The 27,816-nt window shown below is 37.2% G+C and overlaps 1 protein-coding gene across 1 annotated transcript in view; it reads left to right on the top strand.

The window, feature by feature from the left end:
* Window positions 1-746: 746 nt before the first annotated feature.
* ARHGAP32 (Rho GTPase activating protein 32) overlaps window positions 747-27,816 on the top strand; it is a 184,314-nt gene continuing 157,244 nt past the window's right edge. Inside the window, 2 exon segments of the mRNA XM_047754460.1 lie at window positions 747-1,246; window positions 20,816-20,924. Coding sequence (XP_047610416.1) covers window positions 1,131-1,246; window positions 20,816-20,924 — 225 coding nt within the window. The 5' untranslated portion in view covers window positions 747-1,130.

Below are 27,816 nucleotides of genomic sequence, written 5' to 3'. Positions count from 1 at the left end.
TATTTTTTTGTTTTTTATTTCTTTTTGTCTCTTTGTCTTTTTTAGGGCCACACCTGCGACATATGGAGGTTCCCAGGCTAGGGGTCTAATGGGAGCTACAGCTGCTAGCCACACCACAGCCACAGCAACACCAGATTCACACTACGTCTACCACCTACACCATAGCTCACAGCAATGCTGGATCCTTAACCCACCGAGTGAGGCCAGGGATTGAACCTGCAACCTCATGGTTCCTAGTCAGATTTGTTTCTGCTGCACCATGATGGGAACTCTGGTTTGTTAATATTTTGTTGAAGATTTTTGTGTCTGTGTTCATTAGTGATATTGGCCTGTAATACTCTTTTTTTGTGGTATCTTTGTCTGATTTGGTATCAGGGTGATGATGGCTTCATAGAATGAGCTCGGGAGTGTTCTTTTGCAGTTTTTTGGAAGCGTTTCATAAGGATAGATAATGACACTTCTCTAAGTGTTCGACAGAATTTGCCTATAAAACTCTCTGGTCCCGGACGTTTGTTTTTTGGTATTTTTAAATTTATACTCCCTATGCTTGGGATCTAAACTTTTCAGTCATTCACTCATAGATGTTTATTCCATTCACGTCATTGATTTCTATGGTCTATTGAGATGATAAAACTTTGCATTCAACTCTTCCAGAGAAAGAGGAGATCTATGGCCCAGCAGACGTTTACATAGAGTATTGTTACTTTTTCTAGTTTTCTGTCTATCTTTCTTAAGTCTGAGAGAGAAAAAGGATGTAGGTAAGAAAAGTCCACTTCTTGAGAACTGTTTAACTCATTAAGTGGAGACTTTGAGAAAAATAGTTATTAAACACGTCATGAGTGAAAAACCCCTTCATTCGGATCCTGTGTTTGATCATGTAGGTCACAGAGCCCGGGGCAGGGGAGGGCTCTGGTGTCACAGGTGTAGCAGTCTGACGCAGCGAGTGTGCTGTGTGGGATTTCCTGTCTGCCTCAGCTGTAATTAACCTAGTGCGTAATAGACCGTGGCCCAGCGTGATCACGTATCACTGGTGTGTTGGCCACACAACTGAGTGTACATCCATAGAGCTGAACAGCCTGAGCACTGTGTTCTCGGTTCATGCCTTGAGGTTTACGTTTTTTTAATATAAGATGGAGACCGAAAGTGAGAGTGGCACTTCAGGAGATGACAGTGTCTTTTGGTTGGATTCGGAAGTCGTAAGCCAGGAGACTGACAGTGAAGAGGGAGAAAGAGAAGGACCTTTCAGGTAATTGTGGCATTGCAGTTAGTTCTCCCTCTCTCTGTCCCTCTGTCCCCCTCCTTCACCTGCACCACCCCCTCCTCTCCTTCCCATCTTTTATGTTTTAATTCCTTTTCCTCTAAGACTTCTTTTCTCTGGGCAAAGGCTTGGAGCTAGAGAGGACAGGTTTCTAGATGTGTATAGCGCTCTTCACTCCACAACTTGTCCTGAGCTTGTTAAATGCATTTTAAATGACTTGTTAGAACACCCGGAAGAGAAGGTGTTAGACAGGTTTTGCAGTAACATTTCAGGAATTTCAGGTAGAGACTCCGAATGAACTACTGCCCCTTCCTGTATCTGATTTGTACCTAGTAGATTTGATCTGAGTTTGGATCTAATGGATTTTTTGTCTTCTTTTTCTTGGAATATGTTTGAGTTGAGTGTGTGTGTGTGTGTATGTGTGTGTGTGTGTGTGTGTGTGTTGGCTGCTTTTGTTGCTTTATTCATGTCTATGAAACATTTCTATTAAGTACAGATTAATTACTTCATGACTTTGATCTTATTCTTGTCTCTGACATCGTCTCACTCCCTTTCACCCTCTGGCCAATCTTTCTTGGTTGAGAATCTCTAGTTGCAAGTGGACGATTGAAGTGGTTGAGAAAGCCTCCTCTTGAAGCAGCTCTCCACATACTCAGTGCATATGGGTGAAGAACAAGGTCTCACCCCGCTTGTGGAAACCTGCCCCATTGTGTATTAATTCTGTTGTGTTGTTACAAATTTTAGAAGGTTTGTTCTGCCTTTTCTTTTTCAAACAGGGTTAGCAAATTAATTTTTTGTGATCGTTTTTAAGTTTTTATTAAAGTATGGTTGATTTACAATGTTCTATCGATTTCTGCTATACACCAAAGTGACTTAGTCATGTATCTATGTATCTGTATTTATGTAGATATACATATATACACACAGACATACATACATTCCTTTTCTCATATCATCCCCCATCATGTTCTATCTCAAGAGATTAGACACAGTTTACTGTACTATAGAGTTAAGACCTCATTGCCCATCCATTCTAAATGGAATGGCTTGCACGTACTAACCCCAAACTTCCAGTCCCTTCCACTCCCTTCTGCCTCTTGGCAACCACAAATCTGTTCACCATGTCTGTGAGTGTTTCTGTTCTGTAGATAGGTTCATTGAGCAAACTAATTCTTTCAGGGGTATTAGAAAATCTCCTGAAGACGTTTGTACTTCATATTATCACTACCACTCACATTGGCAACCAAACATCTTTTAAAACTTTTATCTGTGAGTTTTTGTGTAGGAGAACATACCATTGTTTTCATCAGAACTTGTCTTTATGCTTAATGTTCAAGAAGAGTCTTTCCTTTCTTAAGTGAGAGGATTTCTTTATCCGCAAGTTTTGTTTATTTTTAAAGTCTAGGTTAAATGCCAGAAGAGACTGAATATTAGGAGCTCTTGATAACCCACGCTAAATTTGTTAATTGGTGGTTAAAGCGTTTATAGTATGAAGATGAACTATTTTATTAGCTAGCATATGAAATTCTTTTTTTGTGTCAACTTTCTCATTCTCTCCATAATTTTATCTAGCCTTTCTTATTTGAGTAATCTACCTCTCTTCCAAGGTGTGCTGATGTTCCATGTATTTTGTAGTTATTAATGTAGTCAGTATGTCATGAATGATTAGTAGGAATAAAGTATTTATTATGTTTGGAATAAAACTGTTTGACCGGGCATTGATACTGTGGAAGTTATTTTGGTGTATTTGTCAAAGAAAGAAACAACCTCAACATTGTCGTTGTGATAGATTTGCTGCTGTGATCCTCACTTTACTTGTGAGACACCAGGAAGCTGACTGGGATTTTCTTTTGACAGTTCAATTTAAAAAGCAGTCTGTATAATATTGAGCTTTTCTTTTCTTTAAGACTGTGTGACCATGTTTTCCTCCTGAGAAACTGAGCTAGTATAAGCAATGTTTTAGGAAACCATGACACCATAGGGCATTTATCCTGTTTACAATATTATTTCATATCTGAATGTCATCATGGGTCTCGCAATTCAACTAGGTCTTTGAGATTTGATCTTATTTTATTTATAAGCGCAACAAAGAGATCAGGGTAAAGCCACAACTCATGTAGTGTTTCTCACCTATTCAGCAGAAAGACATGAGGAAACGTGGCAGCAGAGTGCTTGCACAATATTCACCATGCGTTGCAGCTGAAATGCCTTGCAGAAAAAAATGTGTGTGGATGGGAAAGTTGCGGGTTGGATAGTGGGAGTTGCAACTGTAACCTTGGTGGAACCAGTGGTAGATTCAGTGCTGTATCTGAGAGTTGTTTTTGTAAAATCAACTGAAGAGTTAAAAAGTATACAGAAAAGTCTTATGTGTTTCTTTGACATCTGTGCTAATACACATTAAACCAAACTGTCATTATTGATTACATTCTAATGAATTTCTATGCACGTTTCTCACACACACACACACACACAAAATGAGGACAGAAGATTGTATGCTGTTGTTTTTCTCTGAGCAGCTTCTAAGCTAGGTTTAAATTCTTTCTGAAAAGAATAGCACTGTGTCATTTGAGACACCAGGCTCAGAGGGTAAAGTCGCAGTTACCTAGAATGTAGATTTTTGGTGTTTCCAGCCATCTGCTCCAGGAGGAAGTATTCATAGATAGACACTGCGTTTGTCCAGAAGCTTTTTAAATAACATTTATTTCTGGACTTGGTTGGAGTATGGGATACATTTCTTACATTATAGTGCTGTGGGAAGTTACCCAGCCTCCCTTCGTGGCAGTAGTTCTAGCCTGTCTACCACTGGCTCACAGGTCTCTCATTTTCTTTTTCTTTTTTTTTCTTTGTCTTTTGTCTTTTGAGGGCCGCACCCATAGCCTATGGAGGTTCCCAGGCTAGGGGTCTAATCAGAGCTGTTGCTGCAGGCCTACGCCCACAGCCACAGCAATGCCAGATCTGAGCCGTGGCTGCGACCGACACCACAGCTCGCTGCAGCGCCTGATCCTTAACCCACTGAGAGGGGCCAGGGATCGAACCGGCAACCTCATGGTTCCTAGTCAAGTTTGTTTCCGCTGCGCCATGACGGGAACTGCAGGTCTCTCATTTTCTGATTTCTAGTTTCTAGAGTAAAATTAATATCTATCACATCACAACGTGAAATAGTTCTTAGATGAGAATATGTAGAGATCCTTGTAGTCCTTAGAATAGAATAGTCCTTAGGGATCATTAGAACTCTTCTGTAAATATGAAGAGGGAATATGAGGCGAAGAGGAAAAACATAAATGTTTTAATTCTTTTAAGAAAGAAAAATTTATTTAGGAGTTATATTCAATGTGCTAAGCCGATATGTTATATACAGTATATCAGTTATATGCATATTAATTCTATAAAGTAGGTATTATTATTTCCCATTTTCCAGATGAGGAAATTATAGCTCAGAAAGCCACATAGACCGCATTGCCAGTATATGGTAGAGTGCAGTCTTGAGCCCAGGTGTACCTGAAGTCGGAAGTAAAAGACTTAAGTTTTATGAAAAAATTTTGAGGTGTCTGCAGCTAAGTGTTATTTTCTGGTAAGAACTTTTAAGAGGCTACAGCTTATTTCTCAGCTCTGAAATTTCTTTGAGCTTTTTGAGTCCCAGTGATGTATAGACGATGCAGGCAACATGAAAGCGACGTAGTACATATAATAATGTGACCTTTTAAAGATGTGACCACTAGGACTCCTTGAAACTATTACTAACTCAAGATCATAAGAAGTTCTGATATTTTGGCATTTGAGGTTGGAAGTGTTTACCATATGACCTTGTTTAGTGTTCTCTAGTGTCACATTATTGGCAGATACATAGCCTGGCAAGTATGACACAGAGTTTGAAACATTTACACAGATGGTGTAGTGCATAGTTGAACCAAGTTTTTAGAACTTGTTTACCTTTAAACTTAGAGTCACAGATGCTCAGATCTCTCAATCACATCTTCACTATGAGACAATTGATTTTACGTGAGAAGAGAGAAACTTGCGACTTTGGTTAAACTAGGATAATTTAGTGTACATATTTTAATTTTTTGGAATATCTTTATTGGTTTCTAGCATCATAGAACTAATAATAATAGTTCGTGCATTTGATTGGTTGGTTGTTTGCTTTATTTATTCTCTGCCTTATTTGAAATGAGGCCATGATTTAGAAGATACTGCATGAGCAGTCCAAATAGGTAACAGGGGCTTGGGATATGGTATTACATTTCTTCTAGATTTCTGCTTTTCTTTCAGATCTAGGGAAATTAATTTTAGTGGCTAGATTCCACTGGAAGTCCCTAATACTATTTTATAATTTTCTGCTTTTAATACCATGACTGTTCTTTTGTCTTCTACAGAAATTCCTCATTTTATGATTCCCAGGTTAGAGAGGTAGCAGTAATGACTTACCACGGATATGCACATCAATATCACACCCAGGCCTATTTTATACTTGTGGCTTTTCATAGTCACCACACCCTTCATAGTCTGTTATGTATCATACCAAAAGAGGTGTGTATTTTGCAAAAATATACTTCTATTGTTCTTCAACCTTGGTTGTGTGATCTGGAGTATAGTTTAGCCCCTAAGATACTCTTTCAATACGAAAAGTAACTTTTATCCAACATACTCTTAGCAGGGGTCACAAAAATAATAAATTTGATTTTAATCAACAGAGTCTTGTGTTTACATCACTTAATCTTAGAAAATTTTATTCAGTATTGGAGCCTAGCCATTAGGCTGTCCTTACAATCTGTGAAATGAGTCTCTCTTAACTATAAGGCATGCTAGTGCAAGACTTTCTTGGTATTTTAGTAATTAAGCACATTGGGATGAAATCCAGGGTGAGCTTTTCTTATATCTGTGTGAGTTTTTGGATGTACAAGAAGGGCCTTAGAGCACAGAAACTTTATAAAACTATGTAAATGTTCCTGGTTATTGTTGTTTATTTATAATTAAAAATTTTAATTTATAATTAAAAATTTAAAAACCTTTGCATTTAACTTAAACATTAAACACGCATGAACAGTTGCATGTTCAAGCTTAGTAAATGAAAATCCCTGAAACACTTAAAGCTTTGTTTATAAATGTAATGTAGTCAATTTCCTTTTTTAAAAGAAATGCATAAAGTGACAAAGCTGTGAAAATTATCATCAGAACAAACAAAACCTTTGTAGGTACTTAATTTTAGAAGTTCTGCTACGCTTTTACTTTCCGTTAGTGATTAGCATCCCTTTCCATGCTCTCATATTCAGATATGCATTTTCTTTATTATAATTTGCAAGTCAATTTCTTTCACTTAGATGTGTCTTTTTCTCCCCCACTTGGCTTTCTTTTTTCTTCTCTACTTCCCTTCCCTTTAAAATAAGCTTCTTAGAATACTTCTTTTTCTCAGTCCCCTTCTCCCTGGATGAGACGTTTGGTATTCTTATCTATCATCATTCTGCCCCCACTCCCAAGCCTAGTGTTTTGCTGAAATTGTTTAATATTTTTTGCCATTCAGTCAGATTCAGGTATATGTGTCATTGCTGTTTCCTCTCCTTTTTTTTTTTTTTTGGTCTTTTTGCTATTTCTTGGGCTGCTCCTGCGGCATATCGAGGTTCCCAGGCTAGGGGTCTTAATCGGAGCTGTTGCTGCCGGCCTTGCACCAGAGTCACAGCAACGCCAGATCCAAGCCGCATCTTCAACCTACACCACAACTCAGGGCAACGCTGGATCCTTAACCTGCTGAGCAAGGCCAGGATCGAACCTGCAACTTCATGGCTCCTAGTTGGATTAATTTCCGCTGAGCCACGATGGGAACATTTTTAAAAAGTTTTTAGTTATGTGTATTTTGCCATTAAATCTTCAGCTTGGCACTCAGTGATTTTCAATCCACAGGTTCAAGTGTTCATGTTAGGAACAATTTTTTATTGTTATCTGTTATTAATTTAATTATTACCACATCTATCTGTAATAATTTTTCCTGGAGGAATCTCTTTATTGTATATTTAGTCTCCTTAATCTTTCATGATCTATTTATCTTTAAACTTTGAGCTTGTGATTTCAGATATTTCTTGTACTTGTTCTTTGGGTTACTAATTTCATCTTTTCCTCTAATCTTTCAGATTTAATTTGAATAGGGAAATAATTTAAAGGTTTTTCTTCACATATAGATATAGCATATACATTGACATCTAATATTTATCTAGTAATAAATTTAGGTATTTGTGTCCTTCGACTTTGCAGCTTGATTCATTCAATGTGTGTGTTCTTTTTGCTCTGATTGAACGTAATTGAAGCTTTTAACTGCTAAGTATTGACCTTCTTTTCTCTTCCCCTAACAGTATTTTCTCTAGCAGTCTTATAATGTATATATGGCTTCTGCCTTGCTTAAGTGCAGACACCCATGTTAGGAACTCTAGTCCTTCTAATTGATTGTTAAATTTATTTACAGAGTAATTTTCCAGTTTTTATTAATGCCTTAGGGGCAAGTACCTCCTTTGTTGTGGGGAGAAGTGGGAGTGAAGCCTCCTTGAACCTCTCTTTTTCTCTGCTGGAGAAATACTGGGATCATACCAGTCAGTATGATCCCATTTGCTTTTTTTGCCTTCTGGAAGTCGATCAAGGTTTCTGGCCTGCTGATCCCACCCATATTATTTGCAGAAGCGTTTATATCCTTTTATTTGGCTTACTGCCTTTTTAGAGCCTTGGAGAAGGAGAGCTCTGATTTTTTAACATATACTCAGTCTTGAATTGGAAGTCCAGTAGTAGTTTTTTCCATTGCTTTTGAGAGGAAACTTCTGAAGGGAGCATTCAGTGAGACACCCAGTGAATCTATTACCCAATCCAGTGGGCCTCTACAAATTCGAATGGCTTGCTTGGTTCAGTGTCCTTTTCAGGCTGGCAAGTGGGATCTTCTAGGTGAAAATGGTCTGTCACTGAGTGGAGTGACTGAGACATGTTAATGGATTGCAATTTTCTACCTGAAAAACAGGGCTAATATTAGTATCAAACAGTAACCAGTTAGAAGATATAATGGAAGAAAAGAAAAGACAAAATACTCAGGAATAAACTTAATAAGGAACTCTAAGACCTATATGAAGAAAATTTAAAATATTACTGAAGGACATTAAAGAAGTTTGGGACAAATGGAAAGATGTACCATGTTCATCACAGAATATTCAACATCATAAAGATGCCAGTTTATTTTAAATATAATGTGATAGATAATAAAGTGCTTTTTAAAAGCCAAGGTACATTTATCTTGAAATAAATTGGTCTTGACTAAATAATTTAGCCAAGAAACTTTGGGAAAAGGAAAAAAGCAAGGATGTTGGATAGAGGATTAGTGCAACCAGATGTTATACTATAAAGTCTCAGTAATTAAAACCTGTGGTACTAGTATGAATAGAGGGGATAATGGGGTAAAATGGAAAGCCTAGAAATATATCCTAATACATAAGACGATATGGTAAAGATGTCCTCTCAGAAACCAGTGGGGACATTATATACTATACAGTAAATACTTTGGGGAAAAGTGGATATGCACCTGTGGAAAATAAAATTGGAGACCTGCTTCATACCAAGGATAAATTCTAAATGATCAAAGATATATTTGTATTAAAGGAAGCCATGAAATATTTAAACAAAAACATAGAAAAATTTAAAAAATTGTTTTGGATCAGGGAAGGCATTTTGAACCGACTGAAAATGCAAAACTCATAAAAGGAAGGGCAGTGAAATTCAACTACTGAAAATATAAAACATCTGCATTATAGAAAATAAAATAATCAAAGACAAATGACAGCCTGAAAAACAGACTTGGAATTCACATTAAATGAAGAACTAATCTCTTTAATATGTAAAGAACTAAAAAGACCTAGGAAAAGACCAACACCCCAACAGGAAAATGGGTTATTATGTAGAAAGAATTTTTTTTCACTGTTGAGTATTTGCTTTTCAGATATACTTGAACATATGTAGAGATGATACACTTAGAAACTTACAGCATAGTTTGTGATAGCAAAAGATTGGAAATAATTCAAGAATTCATTAGTAGGGGTTTGGTTAAATAAATTATGGGATATCTACACAGTGGATATTATACAGTTGTAAAAACAGTGAAGAAGCTCCTTATATACTGATATGGAAAATTCTCCACGAAATATTTGAAAACTACACAGCAGGGTGTAAACGTGATAGTTTTTATAAAGTGGAGCAAAGATGGAGGAATAAAACTCTTCTCCCAATTTTTTATACAAAGAATAGCATAGTTATACATTTGCTTGTATACTTGGCTTTTTGTGGACATATTCTTTAAGAAATTTTTATATGAAAAAATTATATGTAAGAATGTATATATATTCATAAAGTCCGGGCTGATATATTAAGTGGGGAATTTAGTGGGTAGGAATTGGGCAGACTGGAGATAGGGAAGGGAAGAAGATTTTTCACTATATATACCTATTTATATTTTTTGATTATTTTTTTTTTGCATGTTAAAATTATAGTACCTGTTTAGAGTTGTAGTATATCAAACACTTCCAGCTGGAAATGACCAAAGCGCAATTCTTCTGCCTTCAATAAACCTCTACTCTATTTTCACCATCAACGGCACTGACCTTATCGTATTAGAAGTTCAGTTTCTTTATTTTCTGGGAATTCTAGGAATATTATATTTATATAATGAGCACTTAATAGTCCACATTAACCAGACCAGAGCTCCTATTTTTTTTTTTAAGTTTTACTGACGTGTAATTGATTTACAATGCTGTGATCAGAGTGCTTATATTTTAAGGGACTTCATTATCTAATTTATTAATATCCTCTGAAGGTCGGCAAATATTACCCCCTCTGATGATGAGTAATGACGTTTATAACTTACAGACACCCTGTAGCTCTGGTTTTACAACTTAAATAAACAGAAAACACCAAACTCACCACTTTAGGTATATCTCAAAGAGCTGTTTTCTTCTTCAGTGGAATTTAAATATATTCTTTCACAAATGGACAGACATAAATTGACTAACACCCATTTCCTTGATAGAATAGATGCTGCCTTTCTCTGTCTGTCAAATAGCACCACAGGGACAGACTCTAAGTTTCCAGTCATTACTCATACCAGTGGAGAATAACTCATTGACCACAAGTGTCACAGAACCAGAACCCAACTGGGAAAAGAACCAGAAATAAAGAAAATAGAGATTGTGGGAATAAAAAGAAAAAAGTAAGGCTCTACTGCTGCTTCCTCTAGGGATGAGGAAAAGACCTGCCTGGGGTTGAGCAGTCGCTTGGGTACACATCTCAGGCAATGTGTCACTTCTCTGTAGAACTTGAATACTGTCAAGTATAATTTTTCATATTATGAACAAGAATCTCATAAAATATAAAGTGAGTTTGTGTCAAAGATTCAAATAATGTTTTTTTGTCTTTTTAGAGCCACACCCACTGCATATGGAAGTTCCCAGGCTAGGGGTCGAACTGGAGCTGCAGCTGCTGGCCTATGCCATAGTCATAGCAACGCGAGACCTGAGCCGTTTCTGCGACCTACACCACATCTCATGGCAATGCTGGATCCTTAACCCTCTGAGTGAAGCCAGGGATCGAACCCATGTCCTCATGGATACTAGTCGGGTTCGTTGCCACTGAGCCACGATGGGAACTCCCTTCTTACCCCCCCCTTTTTTACACCCATGTATATGGAAGTTCCTGGTCCAGGGATTGAATCTGAGCCACAGCTGCTCCTTATGCTGCAGCTATGGCAACGCCAGAGCCTTCAAACACTGCACCAAGGCCAGGAATTAAACCTGCACCTCAGCAGTGACCTGAGCACTGCATCACAGCAGGAACTCCATATTTTTCTTGCCTTTTTAAATAAAACTGATGCAGACCTCAAGACAGTGTTGAAGAGAAGACATTCTTGTCCTGTTTATAACCTCGTTGACCATACTTGTCAGTGAGAAAGCATCAGTATTTTTACCATTAAGTATGATGTTAGGTTTGTGTGTTTGTGTGTGTGTGTTTAATAATCCTCATCAAAATATGTACGTCTTTTTAAAAAATCATGAATAGCTATTAAATTTTAACCTTTGAAATAATATGTATGTTTTTATTCCTTTATTTTAATGATGTGGTCAATCATAAGCATTAATTTTTGGATGTTAAAACAATTTGTATTCTGGACTGAATCTCCCTTGCTCACTCTCCTTTTGCTAGTAGGAGTTTTGCAGCTATGTTCAGGATACCGAACTATAATTTCTTTTTCTAGTAATGTCTTTATCAGGTTTTGACATGAAGGCTGTCTTGGCCTCACAGAACAGGATGGGAGGTCTTCCTTTCATTTACTTTTATTCTCTGGAAGAGTGTATATAAGATTGTTATTATTTATTCCTTGTATGTTTAAAAGAATTCACCAGCGACTTCATTGGGGCCTGGTGTTTTCTTACAGATTCAATTTAATACCTGTAAGACTGATTAGATTTTTTTCTTTCTTGTTTCAGTTTTGATAAGTTATGTTTGTCAGGTAATTTGTTCATTTAAACATAATTCTCAAATATATTGAAATAAAGTTGTTTGTAATGTCCTCAGAGTCTTTTTTTTTTTTTTGTCTTTTGTCTTTTTGTTGTTGTTGCTATTTCTTGGGCCGCTCCCTCTGCATATGGAGGTTCCCAGGCTAGGGGTCTAATCGGAGCTGTAGCCGCCGGCCTACGCCAGAGCCACAGCAACGCGGGATCCGAGCCGCGTCTGCAACCTACACCACAGCTCACGGCAACGTCGGATCGTTAACCCACTGAGCAAGAGCAGGGACCGAACCCACAACCTCATGGTTCCTAGTCGGATTCGTTAACCACTTCGCCACGACGGGAACTCCCTCAGAGTCTTTTTAATATCTATAGGCTTTCTAGTTACACCTCCATTTTCATTCTTTATATTTGTGTTCTCTCTTTTTTTTTTTCTTGATGTTTGTTTCCTAGAGGTTGTCCGTTTTGTTAATCTTACAAAGGGTCAACTTTTGGCTTTGATTTTCTCTATTATGCACTTGCTTTCTATTTCATTGATTTCTTTATTAATTTCTTTCTTCCTTTCTACTTTTCCTGGAATAATTTTCTATTTAATCTTTTCCTAGATTTTCATGGTGGAAGCAGAGATCATTTATTTTTCAACTTGTCCTATTTCTAGTAATAAGCACTTAGAGATATAAATTTTGCTGTTTTAGTTGTGTCCCACATATTTTCCTGTGTTGTATTTCTGTTATCATTCGGATCAAAATATTTTTTAATTTGCATTATGATTTTATTTAACTTGCAGAGTTATTCAGAATTGCGTTTCTTTAAAAAAAAAAAAAACTTTCAGGAGTTCTTGCTGTGGTGAAACAGGAGACACTAGCAGTGTTTCTGCAATGATGGGATGCTAGTTCCATCCCTGGCCTGGCACCACTGGGTTAAAGGATCCAGCATTGCTGCAGCTGTGGTGTAGGTTGCAGTTGTGGCCCAGTTCTTATCCCTGGCCTGGGAACTCCATATACATTAGGGCAGCCAAAAAAGAAAAAAAAAAAAATTCCTTTTAAAAACTGAAGGATAATTGATTTACAGTGCTGTGGTAATTTCTGCTGCACAGCAAAATAATTCGGTTATATACATTTATACATCCTTTTTTGTATTCTTTTCCATTTTGGTTTATCTCAGGATATTGAATATAGTTTCCAATGTTATGCAGTAGAACATTGTTATCTATTCTATACGTAATAGTTTGCATCTGTTAACCTCCAATTCCCAGTCTGTCTTCCCACCCCTCCACTGCCCCCTTGGCAACCACAAGTCTGTTCTCTATGTCTGGGTTTGTTTTCTCTTTGGTAGATAGGTTCATTTGTACCATACTTAATCTAGATTCCACATACAGTGATTTCATATGGTATTTGTCTTTCTCTTTGACTTACTTTACTTAGTATGATAATCTGCAGTTGCCATCCACGCTACTGCAAATGGCATTATTTTGTTCTTTTTTATGGTTGGGTAGTATTCCATTGTATGTATGTACCACATCTTCTTTATCTTTTAGAATACATTTAAGGTGTTTCTGTCTTGGCTATTTTAAATAGTGCTAAATAGTGCTGCTATGAACATAGGGGTACATGAACCTTTTTTTAAAACTTTTTTTTTGTCTTTTTCTAGGGCTGCATCCACAGCATATGGATGTTCTCAGGCTAGGGGTCTAATCAGAGCTGAAGCTGCTGGCCTACGCCAGAGCCACAGCAACACCAGATCTGAGCCACATCTGCAACCTGCACCACAGCTCACGGCAACACCGGATCCTTAACCCATTGAGCGAGGCCAGGGATCGAACCCGCAACCTCATGGTTCCTAGTTGGATTCGTTAACCACTGAGCCATGAAGGGAACGCCTAAAACTTTTTGAGTTATGGTTTTGTCTGGATTTATGCTCAGGTGTGGGATTGCTGGATCATATGGTAATTATATTTTTAGTTTTCTGAGGAACCTCCATACTGTTTTCCATTGTAGTTGTATGAATTTACATTCTCACCAACAGTGTAGGATTTCTTTTTCTCCATACCCCATTCCAGCTTTTGTTATTTGTAGACTTTTTAATAATGGGCATACTGACCAGTATGAGTTTTGGTTTGCATTTCTCTAGTGCTTAGCGAAGTTGAGCATCTTTTCATGTGCCTTTTGACCATTTGTATCTCTTCTTTGGAGAAATGTCTCTAGATCTTCTGCTCATATTTTTTATCGGGTTGTTTGTTTTTATTGTTGTCGAGTTGTATGAGCAGTTTGTATATTTTGGAAAGTAAGCCCTTGTTGAGCACATCATTTGCAGATATTTTCTCCCATTCTGTAGGTTGTCATTTTTGTTTTGTTTATGGTTTCTTTTGCTGTGCAAAAGCTTGTCAGTTTGATTAGGTCCCATTTGTTTATTTTTGTTTTTATTTTTATTGCCTTGTGAAATTGACCTAAGAAGACATTGATACAATTTATGTCAGAGAATGTTGTGCCTAAGTTCTCTTCTAGGAGTTTTATACTGTTGTGTCTTAAGTTTAAGTCTTTAAGCCATTTTCAGTTTATTTTTGAGCATATTATGAGGGTGTGTTCTTTTTTTTTTTTTTTTGGCTTTTGTCCTTTGTCTTTTTAGGGGCACATCCACGGGATATGGAGGTTCCCAGGCCAGGGGTCAAACTGGAGCTACAGCTGCCAGCCTTCACCACAGCCACAGCAATGTGAGATCTGAGCCATGTCTGCGACCTATACCACAGATCACAGCAACGCCAGATCCTTATCCCACTGACCGAGGCCAGGAATCAAACCTGCAACCTCATGGTTCCTAGTCAGATTTATTTCCACTGCACCACGACAGCAGCTCCATAAGAGCGTTTTCTAATTTCATTGATTTATGTGCAGCTGTCCAGCTTTCCCAGCACCACTTGCTGAAGAGATTGTCTTTTTTCCATTTTCCATTCTTGCCTCCTTTGCCAAAGATTAATGGACTGTTGGTGTGTGGGCTTATTTCTGGGTTCTCTCGTCTTTTCCCTTGGTCTGTGTGTCTGTTTTTGTACCAGTACCACACTGTCTTGATTACTGTAGCTTGTAATATCTTGTCTGAAGTCTGGGAGAGTTATGTCTCCTGCTTGGTTTTCCTTCCTCAGGATTGCTTTGGAAGTTCTGGGTCTTCTATGGTTCCATATATGTTTTTGGACGTTTTGTTCTAGTTCTGTGAAAAATGTCACGGAGATTGCATTGAATCTGTAGATTGCTTTGGGTAGTATGGCCTTTTTTTTTTTTTTTTTTTGTCTTTTTGCCATTTCTCCATATGCTCCTGCGGCATATGGAGATTCCCAGGCTAGGGGTCAAGACAGAGCTGTAGCTGACAGCCTATGCCAGGGCCACAGCAATGCGGGATCTGAGCCGCATCTGCAAACTACACCACAGGTCACCGCAATGCCGGATCCTTAACCCACTGAGCAAGGCCAGGGATTGAACACACAACCTCATGGTTCCTAATCGGATTCGTTAACCGCTGAGCCACGACGGGAACTCCCTAGTATGAATATTTTAATGATGTTAATTTTTCCAGTCCAGGAGCATGGAATATCTTTCCATTTCTTTTAATTCTCTTTAATTTCCTTGAGTAATGTTTTATAATTCTCAGTCTATAAGTCTTTCACTTCCTTGATCAGGTTTATTCCTAGGTATTGCTTTTTTTTTTTTTGGATCCAATTTTAAAAGGTTTTGTGTTTTTAAATTCCTTTTCTAGTATTTCATTGTTAGTATACAGAAATGCAATTGATTTCTGAATGTTAATCTTGTATCCTGTTGCTTTGCTGAATTCATGGATCAGTTGGAGTAGTTTTTGTGTGGAGTCCTTAGGGTTTTCTATATATAGTATCATGTCATCTGCAAAGAGTGACAATTTTAATTCTTTTCTTCCAGCATGGATACCTTTTATTTCTTTTGTTTGTCAGACTGCTGTGGCTACGACTTCCAGTACTATATTGAATAAAAGTGGTGATAGTGGGCATCCTTGTCTTGTTCCAGATTTTAGCAGGAAGGCTTTCAGCTTTTCTCCATTGAATATTATATTGGCTGTGGGTTTGTCATAAATGGCTTTTATTATGTTAAGCTATGTTCCCTGTACACCCACTTTGGTAAGAGTTTTTATCATGAATGATGTTGGATTTTGTCAAACGCTTTTTCTGTGTCTGTTGAGATATCATGTGTTTTTGACTTTCCCTTTTATCTATTTTAATTGGAATTTTTAGTCCATTTACTTTTTATTGAGGTATAATTTACATACCATAAAATTCACCCTTTTAAAGTTTATAGTTAATGTTCTTAGTATATTCTCAAACTTGTGCAACCTCCACCACTGCCTAATTCTTTAGCATTTTAGAAAGGTATTTCTTATTCATTGGTAGTAACTCTGTGTGCTCCTCCACCAAGCCCCTGGCAGCCACCAGTATACTTTTTGTTTCTATGATTTTGACTGTTCTGGACATTTCGTATGCATGGAACCATATAATATGAGGGCTTTTGTGTCTGATTTCTTTCATTTAGCATAATGCTTTTACTATTTATCCAAGTGGTAGCATAGATTAGTGTTTCATTCTATTTTTTTATGGCTGAATAATGTTTTATTGTGTGGATCTGGTACAGGTTTTGGTTCATTTTTCAGTTGGTAGTTTCTCCTTTTTGGCTGTTAGGAATAGTATTGCTATGCATATTCATGTACAAGTTCTTGGTGGACATACATTTTTATTTCTCGTTAGATTAGGTAGGAATCGAATTGCTGGATCATATGGTATTTCTGAGTTTAACACTTTAGAGAATCTGGTAAACTGTTTTTTATAGTGACTGTACCATTGAAATTCCCCCAAGTAACAAGTGAGGGTTCCAGTTTCTATACATGCTTGCTAACTAGCCCCGTCCCCTTAAAAATTATTAATAGTACACTTGGATTGAAATTTACCATCTTGATATTTATTTATCTGCCTCATTTATTATTTTCTGTGCCTTTATTCTTCCTTTCCTACTGTCTTTTGGATTACTCACATATGTTTTTTATTTTTATTTTTTTTAAAGAAAATGATGTAGGTTTTTTGTTTGTTTGTTTGTTTTTTGCTTTTTAGGGCCGCACTTGTGGCATATGGAGGTTCCCAAGCTAGGGGTGGAATTGGAGCTGTAGCTGCCAGCCTACACCACAGCCACAGCAATGCAGGATCCGAGCCGCATCTGCGACCTACACCACAGCTCACGGCAATGCCGGATCCTTAACCCACTGAGTGAGGCCAGGGATTGAACCTGAGTCCTCATGGATGCTAATCGGGTTCTTTAACCACTGAGCCATGTCAGGAACTCCAGAAAATGATGTAGCTTTAATAAGGGACCTTTAAAAAAGATAGGAATAAATGAACAGACGTATCATGCTTCAAATATGTTTTATTTTTCAAAGTTTTCTCCTCCATGCACTTTCTACTTGTTCATTTATTCTCTTACTGGTTACTCCAGAGATCGTAACATATAACTTTGGAATACTGCATTCTTCTCTAAAATAAGATTTATTTCACTTCCCAACCAATAGAAGATTCCTAACCTGTTTGACTGCATGTACCTCTCCTCTTTGTGCTTTTTTATGTCTATTATAAACCTCATAGGACATTATTTTTTGTGTTTACATAAGTTCTTCCCTCAATATTTACCTGTATTTTTCACTTTTTGTGCTCATCATGCATTTCTATAGATCTGGGATCAGTTTCCTTTAGATGTAAGAACTCAACTATTTCTTTTATTGAAGGTCTCCTTCACCTTGCTGTATAGTAGAGAATTGACAGCATGCTATAAACCAGCTATAATAGAAAAAATAAAAATCAGTATTAAAAAAAAAAGAAAGTCTCCTTATGGTAAAATCTGTCAGCTTTTGTCTGAAAAAAAACTTATTTTACCTGCATTTTCTTTCTTTCTTTTTTTTTTTTTTTTGTATTTGTGCCCATGCCTGCAGCATGTAGAAGTTCCCGGGCCAGGGATTGGACCTGTAGCACAGCAGCAACCCAAGCCATTGCAGTGACAACAGCAGATCCTTAATCTGCTTTGTGATAAGAGAACTCATTTGCCTGCATTTTTAGTGGACAATTTTGTGAGTCAGAGGGTTCTGTGTTGGCAGTATTTCTCTTTTCATTATACTCAAGATTTACCCTATTATCTTCTCATTTCCATTGAAATGTCTTCTCCCGTTATCATTGCTCCTTTGAAATCAACTTGTGTTTTATTTTCTGACTGCTTTAAGAATTTCTCTTAGTATTTTTTTTAAGCAGTTTGAGTATAATATGCCTAGGTGTTTCTTTTTTTAAATCCTGTTTGAGATTTGTGGGATTTATTTAATCTGTAGTTTGATGACTACCATCAGTTTTGAAAAATTATGAGCTACTGTTTTTTAAATATTACTTTTGTCCCTTTCTGTTACCATGTGTCTTATGTCTGAGTTGCCAATTTTAGACCTTTTTTTTTTTTTTTTCTTTTTTAGCCACATCACAGCATATAGAGGTTCTCAGACCAGGGATCGAATCCAAGCCATAGCTGCAGTCTGTGCCACAACTGGGGTAATCCCAGATCCTTAACCCACTGTGCCACAGGGGGAACTTCAAGACCTTTTTTTTTAAACCAAATCTTTTGTATTTTATGTGGTTTTGTGTATTTCTGTTCCTTTCTTCTCAGTGTGCTTCCATGTGGATATTTTCTGTTGAGCCATCTTCCTTTTCACTAATCCTCCCTTTAGCCATGTCTATTGTTCTGCTAAACACATACATGAGTCTTTAACCTCAGATACCGTGTTTTTCAATTTTAGGATGAACATTAGGTTGTTTATCATAGATTCTAATTTTCCATTGAAAGAGTTAATCTTTTCATCTATTTTTTCTTTCATTTTATTAAACATATTTATCATAAATATTTTTAGCAACTCGAAAAAGTAGCTGAATTTTTCTTTCTTTTTCTTTTTCTTTTTTTGCTTTTTAGGGCCTCACCTGTGGCATGTGGAAGTTCCCAGGCTAGGGGTCGAATTGGAGCTACAGCTGCTGTCCTATGCCAAAGCCACAGCAATGCAGGATCCATGCTGTGTCTGTGACCTACATCATAGCTTGTGGCAATGCTGGATCCCCGACCCACTGAGTGAGGCCAGGAATTGAACCCACATTCTCATGGGATACTAGTTGGATTTGTTTCCACTGCACTATAATGGGAACTCCCAGCCAAATTTTTCTTACCACGTTGTATATTGCTCTTCTCCCTCTGCTTTACTCTAGGCAAGTAATTGCTTATGATTCATCTTACTTTGAAGATTTTTGCCTACTGTAGAGTTTAGGCTAATTGGTGGCCTTGGAGACCTCAGTTTTCTGATGAATTCAAAATCATGAAATCATGATTTCATAGATTATCTGCTTTTTCTCCTTGTTAGGCTGGGGGTGATGCTTTTTACACCTTTCTGCACTGTAAGCTGAAGCCAGAAATTAATGATAGCCATTTTAAAGTCCTTTTCTGATAATTCTGAAATCTGAGTCAAATATGTCTTTCTGTCTTGACTACTTTTCTTACATTTTATTCATTTGTTCCTGGTATTATTATTATTATTAAATTTTTAGCATTTCTTGTAATGTTTATTGGATACCACACAAGGGTGATAAAAAATTTGTGGAGGGTCCATAGAATGTTATTTTTCCCCTGAAGACTAGTTAATTTATTTTCTGGCATTTCTTTTTCCATCAAGCCTTGGTTTTCAGCTTTGTTAGAGCTTATTTATTACTATTTTCACCTTACTCCCAAGGCTTGACTTTTCTGGAGTCTCAATTGAGAGCCCAAGTCTCCCCCTCCCCCCCCCCCCCCCCCCGCCCCCGGTACTCTGCTATCTTGGCAGCGTTTGCTTGCTAGTCTCATCTCTTCAGCATGACTAGGCTGTTGAAATATCTGCTTAGCTTTTTGTTGCCCATCAGCTGTTTTTTGGTAGGTTTCTTGGCATCTTTTCCTCCATACTTGTAAGCTTAGGATGCAGTTAATAATTTTGAGGGTAATTTTCATGTAGATTTTTAGGCTCTTTCTCTACAGGTCTTTTGGGGTTATTTTTCACTCTGAAGCCTCATCTACTTTGGCAGCCCCAATCTCCAACCTCTGCCTCCTCAGCCCAGTTAGAGTATGATATTATTCTTGGGCTCTATTTCCAATCATTGGTTTAGAAAATCTCTTATACCAAAGAATAATTAAATGTGGAATTCGCTTCATGGGCTCTCTCTCTCTGTAAGGATGTAGCCAAGTCCCGCCTGTATAGATTGCTTTCCTGTGCCTTCAGGCAAATAATTTTGTATGTTTTTTCCAGTATTCATAGTTGTTCTTCTTGGGAGTCCTAGTTCAGTATACTATGTTACATGAATTGAAACCAGAAGTGCCATCTCTTCTTTCATCCTACATTTTTCCTAATGCTTAGCAGAGTTTTTATAAATAGTGATGGCTAAGATAAATCTTTTCAAAGTTCCAACTGTGTTGAACAGATAAAATTGGTCATTATATTATTTTATTGTTTAGTTTTTTTAAGTTTTATTGAAGTATAGTTACTTTACAAGGCTGTGATAATTTCTGCTGTACAGCAAAGCGACCCAGTCATACATATACACATAGCCATTCTCTCTGATTCTTTTCTCACACAGATGATCACCGAATAATGGGTGGGCTTCTCTGTGCCATACAGAAGATCCCCTTTGGCTAATTGTTCCATACACCTCAGTGTGCATGTGCCGATCCCAAACCCCCACTCCTTATATTATTACCATAGACCATAAAGACGAACTAGCGATAAGCCTTACTTTTACCTCCTGGAACACAAGTGGTTGTTGATACATCAGGAAGTACTCTGAAAGCAGAGCAGAAATGGAAAATCAATTCTAGCCACTAAAGCTCTTTTAACTAAACTTCAAATTTGGCTTAATTTTCTGTTCTTTGAAATGTGGCCATTGGAAAGCTTTTCTTAAAATGGGAATTCTTATTACAGTCTTTCATGTTTTGATTTCTAGGAAGATGAAGTCCTCGGTACATTCTGAAGAGGATGATTTTGTTCCAGAACTACACAGAAACATTCACCCTCGAGAGCGGCCTGATTGGGAAGAAACACTTAGTGCAATGGTAAATCAGTTTTAGCATGTGTGTATATGTATATTTTACTTACATAAAGAAAAGGAACTGAGGAAGCATTACTGACAAAAAGAATTTTCGTCGTTGTTGTTCCCCTGCTCTTCAGGAAATAGCTGTTGAGCAAATCATCTTTTCAAGGCACTGTTTTAGACTCTGGGCAGAGCCATGAATAAAACACATAAATTTCCTGCCTTTGTGGAGCTTGTATTTTAATGAGGTAGGAGGAGAAGCAACTAATTACCTGTTATATAATATATCACGTAGTGGTACTTGCCATTGTAGAAAATTAATGCTGCATGGTGGGGTTACAGAGTGGTAGGAGAGAGTGTGAAAGAATAGTTGCTGGTTGTATAGGATGGTCCCAGATGGCCTCTGGAAGAAGTTGAGATTTGAGCAGACTCCTGGAGGATGTGAGGGTATGTGTGTATCTGGGAACAGATCATTTTAGGCAATGGAAGAACAAGGTAAAGGCTGTGGCAGAGAATTAAAAAGCAAGTTGGAAGACACACAGGGAGAACATGTGGCTGAAATTGAGCTGGGGAAAAGTAGGAGGAGATGCGGTCAGAGACGTGGTTTCTTATAGTCCATTATAAGGTCTTTGGTTTTTTTATGCTGAGTGAGCTGGGAAACTATTGGAAGATTTTTGGCCAAGAGGTAACATGATCTGGCTTCAAATTTTAAAGGAGGTCTCTGGTTGCTGTGAATCAAGGTTAAAGAGAGAGGCAAAAAGGAAGTAAGAGACCAGTTAGAAGTTCATTATAGTAGGTGTATCGCGATGGTAGCTTGAACCAGGGTGGTAGATGTGGTTCAGAATGGTTAGATTATGGATGTAGTTTTGCAGATAAAGCCAACTGTTTTTGCTGATGAATGGGATACAGAGAGTGAGCTAGAGATGTCAAGAATGACTTTGAGTTTTTTGGCTCAATCAGCCTGAAGAAAGGAGTTTACATTCACTGAGAAATTGGAAAAACAGTTTTGTTGGGAGTCAGGTGGAAAAATCCTGTGCAGTGTAGTTTTTCCACATAAGTTTGAGATATCCATTTAATCCGTGATAACTTTTTGTAATTTAGATCTGGTAATAAGAACAATGAAATTTGTTTTTGTGGAAAATAACATTTTAACTTCATTGTAGTTAAAACTTAGTGATTCTTATAATCAAAATTGAATGTAAGTGTTTGCTTGTCAATGCAGATTTGTAATGAAATTTTATGTATTTCTTTTTTTTTTTTTGCCTTTTCTAGGGCCACTCCCGCGGCATATGGAGATTCCCAGGCTAGGGGTCTAATCGGAGCTGTAGCCACCGGCCTACGCCAGGGCCACAGCAATGCCGGATCCTTAACCCACTGAGCAAGGCCAGGGATCGAACCCGCAACCTCATGGTTCCTAGTAGGATTCGTTAACCACTGCGTCATGACGAGAACATCTATGTATTTCATTTTTGAAAATGCCTTTTCACTCAGATACTGCCAAATACTGATATCAATTTATGAGCATATGATTTTAATTGAGCATAGTTGATGCTTACATGGCATTTGTAGAATTCCATTAGATTCTTCTCTTGATATTTTCTTTTTAGTATAAAATTACTTTTCACACTTCTACTCTGCAGAGATGTGAAATAGTCCAGTCAAAGACAGATATCTCCCACACCCCTATCCTGTCAAGAAATCCCTAGAGGCGCCTTCATGCCATTGAAAGGATAGTCAAGAAATTGTTTTGCACATTTAAAAGTCTTTCACAGTTTTTCCTTATATTTTGACAACCTGAAGTAAATCTACATTGAGTTTATTGAATGGGAAGAAGGGTGATGTTTGTTAGGTGGTATTTTATCTACTCTGTATTAAAATGTCACATGCTGTATTCATAGAAAGTTCCTGAATTCTGTGTTCTGGAGTTCACAGTGATTTGTCTATAGAAGTTATCATTTATATCATCTTATGTTGGTACTCTTAATTTCTTTATGTGTAAGCTTCTTGAAGGCAGGTGTATAACTTTTTTTAAAAAAATCATTACACTCATTAAATAGTACATTGTTAGATTGCAAAAATTGCACAGTGAATGATGAAAAGGATGTAGATGAGATTAGAACTAATATTAACTTTCTCTGGAAAATTATACTGATTATACTGAGGAAGTAAGAGTAAAGAAAGTTTGAAACCTTTTTTTCTTTCAATAATAATATATGTGAAATATCAAGTTGAGAATAAAGTTTATTATTAAGAGAAACCCTTATAAAATGTTTCTCCAAAACAATTCCATTTTTTAAATTTTTGAGTAACTTTAGAAATAAAAGGAATTCCCCTTGTGGCGCAGTGGAAATGAATCTGACTAGAAACCATGAGGTTGTGGGTTCAATCCATGGCCTCGCTGAGTGGGTTGAGAATCTGGCGTTGTCGTGAGCTATGGTGTAGGTCGCAGACGTGACTCGGATCTGGCACTGCTGTGGCTGAGGCGTAGGCTGGCAGCTGTAGCTCCAACTGGACCCCTAGCGTGCAAACCTTCATATGCTGCTGGTGTGGCCCCAAAAAGACGAAAAAACCCCACACAAATAAAAGAGGTTTCTTGAATGTTGAACTTTTATTAATTTGTGTGATGTGGCCAGAATATTAGTTTCTTTAATGCATATCCGAAAGAAAGAATTTTTTTTTTTTCTTTTTTCGGCCACACTAGTGACATACGGAAGTTCCCAGGCCAGGGATCGAATCTGAGTTGCAGCTGTGACCTGTACCAGATCCTTAACCTACTGTGCCACAGTGGGAACTCCAGGAAATTTCCGAACTGTTAAGAATTTAAAGCATTTTGTGGTCATTTGAAAATTGAGATATAATTGACATATAACATTATATTAGTTTTAGGTGTACAATATAATGTGTGTATACTGTGAAATATTCACCACAGTAAGTCTAGTAGTTCACATCTATTATCACGCATGGCTATAGATTTTTTTTTTTTCTTGTGATGAGAAATTTTTTTGTAAGTTTTAAAAAGACTTACTTAGCAACTTTCAAATATACAATACAGTAACCATTCTGTACTTTATATCCTAGGGCTTACTTATTTTATAGCTGAAAGTTTGTAATTTTTGACCCTTCGAACTCATTTTGCTCACCCACCTCTGACAACCACCAATCTGTTCTCTGTATCTTTGAGTTCAATTAAATGAATTAATTATATATTATTAAAGCTTCCATATATAAGTGAGATCATATGGTATTAGCCTTTCTCTTTCTTACCTATTTCACTTAGCATAATGCCCTCAAGGTCCATTTATGTTGTCACAAATGCAAGATTCTTTCTTTTTTTATGGCCGAATAATATCCCCCCACCAGATTGTCTTTATCCATTCATCAATCAATGAATACTTATGTTGCTCCATTTCTTAGCTAATGTAAATAACGTGGCAGTGAACCTGGGAGTGAAGATGTCTTTTCAAATTAGTATTTTCATTTTCTTCCATTAACTACCTAGAAGTGCCATTGCTGGATCATACGGTAGTTCTAGTTTTAATTTTTTTTTTTTTTACATTACAATTACATTTTTTCCCCCCACCCTTTGTTCTGTTGCAACATGAGTATCTAGACAAAGTTCTCAATGCTACTCAGCAGGATCTCCTTGTAAATCTATTCTAAATTGTGTCTGATAAGCCCAAGCTCCCCATCCCTCCCACTCCCTCCCCCTCCCATCAGGCAGCCACAAGTCTTTTCTCCAAGTCCATGATTTTCTTTTCTGAGGAGATGTTCATTTGTGCTGGATATTAGATTCCAGTTATAAGTGATATCATATGGTATTTGTCTTTGTCTTTCTGGCTCATTTCACTCAGTATGAGATGCTCTAGTTCCATCCATGTTGCTGCAAATGGCATTATGTCATTCTTTTTTTATGGCTGAGTAGTATTCCATTGTCTATATATACCACATCTTCCGAATCCAATCATCTGTTGATGGACATTTGGGTTGTTTCCATGTCCTGGCTATTGTGAATAGTGCTGCAATGAACATGCGGGTGCATGTGTCTCTTTTAAGTAGAGTTTTGTCCGGATAGATGCCCCAGAGTGGGATTGCGGGGTCATATGGAAGTTCTATGTATAGATTTCTAAGGTATCTCCAAACTGTTCTCCATAGTGGCTGTATCAGTTTACATTCCCACCCTAGTTTTAATTTTTTGAAGAGCCTCTATATGGTTTTCTGTAGTGGCTATACCAGTGTATATTTACACTACCAGTGCACAAGGGTTTTCTTTTCTCTACATCCTTGCTGACACTTATTTCTTACCTTTTTGATAATAGCTATTTTAACAGGTATGAGGTGATAACTCATTGTGGTTTTGACTTGCACTTCCCTAATGATGAGTGATGTTGAGCTCCCTTTCATGTACCTATTAGCCATTTATATGTCTTCTTTGGAAAAATCTCTATTCAGATCCTCTGCCCATTGGATTAATTGGAATTTTGATTTTTGGAGTTTTTTCGCTCTTGAGTTGTATGAGTTTTTTATATGTTGAATATTAATTCTTTACCAGATATGATATGCAAAAACTTTTATTCGCTTGATAGGTTATGTTTTCATTTGGTTGATGGTTTCCTTTGCTGTGCAGAAACTATTTACTTTGATGTAGCCCCACCTGTTTACTTTTGCTTTTGTTCGTTTTGCTCTGCTTGTCAAATGCAAAAGACCATCTCCAGGAAGGTCATTAGGGAGCTTACTACCTATGTTTTTTTCTAGGAGTTTAATGGCTTCAGGTCTTAAGTTCAAGTTTTTAATCCATTTTATGTTAGTTTCTGTGTGTGATGTAAGATAGTGGTTTGGTTTCATTCTTTTGCATGTGGCTGGTCAGTTTTCCCAACACCAGTTTTGAAGAGACTCCTTTTCTCATTACATATTCTTGGCTCCTTTGACATAAATGTATTGACAGTATATAAATGGGCTGATTTCTGGGTTGTTTCCATTTTTCTATGTGCTGTTTTTTTTTGTTGTTGTTGTTCCAGTCATACTCTTTTGATTATTGTAGCTATTATAGCTCTGTAATGTAGTTTGAAACCAGGAAGCATGATGTCTCCAGCTTTGTCCTTCTTTCTCAGGGTTGCTGTGACTATTCTATGCCTTTTGTGGTTCCATACAAATTTTAGAATTGTTCTATTTCTGTGAAAAATGCCATTGGAATGTTGGTAGGGATTACATTGAATCTGTAGATTGAGCAGGTGGTATGAATCTACTCAGTTAACAATCAACAATATTAATTCTTCTGATCCATGAACATGGACTATCTTTCCATTTGGTTATATCTTCAATTTTTTTCATCAATGTCTTATAGTTTTCAATGTTCAGGTTTTTCACATCCTTGGTTAAGTTTATTCCTGGATATTTTATTCTTTTTAATGCAATTGTAAATGAAATTGTTTTCTTAGTTTCTCTGATAGTTCATTATTAGTGTATAGAAATGGAACTGATTTTCATATAATGATTTTATATCTACAGCTTTACTGAATTTGTTTATTAGTGATAACAGGTTTTTTTGTGTCGAGTCTTTAGGGTTTTCTCCACAAAATATTAAGTTATATGTATATAGTGATAAGTTTTTGTTTGTTTGTTTTTTGGTCCCTATTCTCATCACATGAAAGTTCCCAGGCCAGGGATCAATTCTGAGCTGCAGCTGCGACCTATGCCACAGCTGTGACAACACCAGATCCTTAACCTGCTGTGCTATGCCAGGGATGAAACCTGTGCCTCAGCAGTGACCTGAGCTGCTGCAGAGACAATGCTGGATCCTTAACCCACTGTGTCACAGCAGGAACTCCTAAACAGTGATAAGTTTACTTCTTCCTTTACAATTTGGATGCCTTTTATTTCTTTTCCTTGCCTGATTGCTCTGGCTTGGACTTCTTGTACTGTGTTGATTGGATGTGGCAAGAGTGGGCATCCTTTTCTTATTCCTGACCTTAGGGAAAAGCTTTGGCTCTTCATTGTTGATTATGATGTTATCTGTTACTGTGTCAGATATAGCCTTTGTTATGTTGAAAACTATAATAAATTCCTTCTATACTTGGCTTTGTTGAAAGTTTTTATCATAAATGGATGTCGAATTTTGTCAGAAGCTTTTTCTGCATCTATTGAGATGATCATATGGTTTTTATCCTTCACTTTGTTAATGTGATGTGTCATGTTGATTGATTTGCAGATGTTGAACTAGAGTTGTATCTCTTCATTAAATCCCACTTGATCATGGGTGTGTGATTTTTTTGATGTGTTGTTGATTTTAGTTTGCTAATAATTTTGTTGAGGATTTTTGCATCAATATTGACTTGTAATTTTCTTGTAATTTTCTTATTTCATCTTCACCTGTTTTTGATATTAACATAATTCTGGCCTTTTTTTTTTTTTTTGTCTTTTTAGGGCCACACGCACAGCATGTGGGGGTTCTCAGGCTAGGGGTCGTATTGGAGCTGTAGCTGCTGGCCTACGCCACAGCCTTAGCAACACCGTATCCGAGCCACGTCTGCAACCTACACCACAGATCAGGGGAATGTTGGATCCTTAACCCACTGAACAAGGCCAGGGATCAAACTTGCATTCTCATGGGTGCTAGTCAGATTCATTTCTACTGAGCCATGATGGGAACTCCAATTCTGGCCTTTTAAAATGAGTTAGGAAGAGCTTCCTTCTCTTTTTGGGAAGAGTTTAACAAGAATTGGCATTAATTCTTCTTTCAGTCTTTGATAGAATTTACTAGGTAAACCATCTGATCCTGGACATTTGTTTATTGGGAGGTTTTGGATTGCTGATTTAATCTCCTCACTGTTCTACACAGTCATTTTTAAGTCAAAACAGCAACAACAATAAGCCCTGCAATGGGACTCTATCCTTTTGTGATTTATGGCTTATGATTT

Source organism: Phacochoerus africanus, chromosome 11 (genome assembly GCF_016906955.1).
Source record: "Phacochoerus africanus isolate WHEZ1 chromosome 11, ROS_Pafr_v1, whole genome shotgun sequence".
In the NCBI taxonomy this organism is placed as follows: domain Eukaryota; kingdom Metazoa; phylum Chordata; class Mammalia; order Artiodactyla; family Suidae; genus Phacochoerus; species Phacochoerus africanus.
Note: the sequence above shows the minus strand (reverse complement) of the source record. Positions and strands in the feature narration are given on the sequence as shown.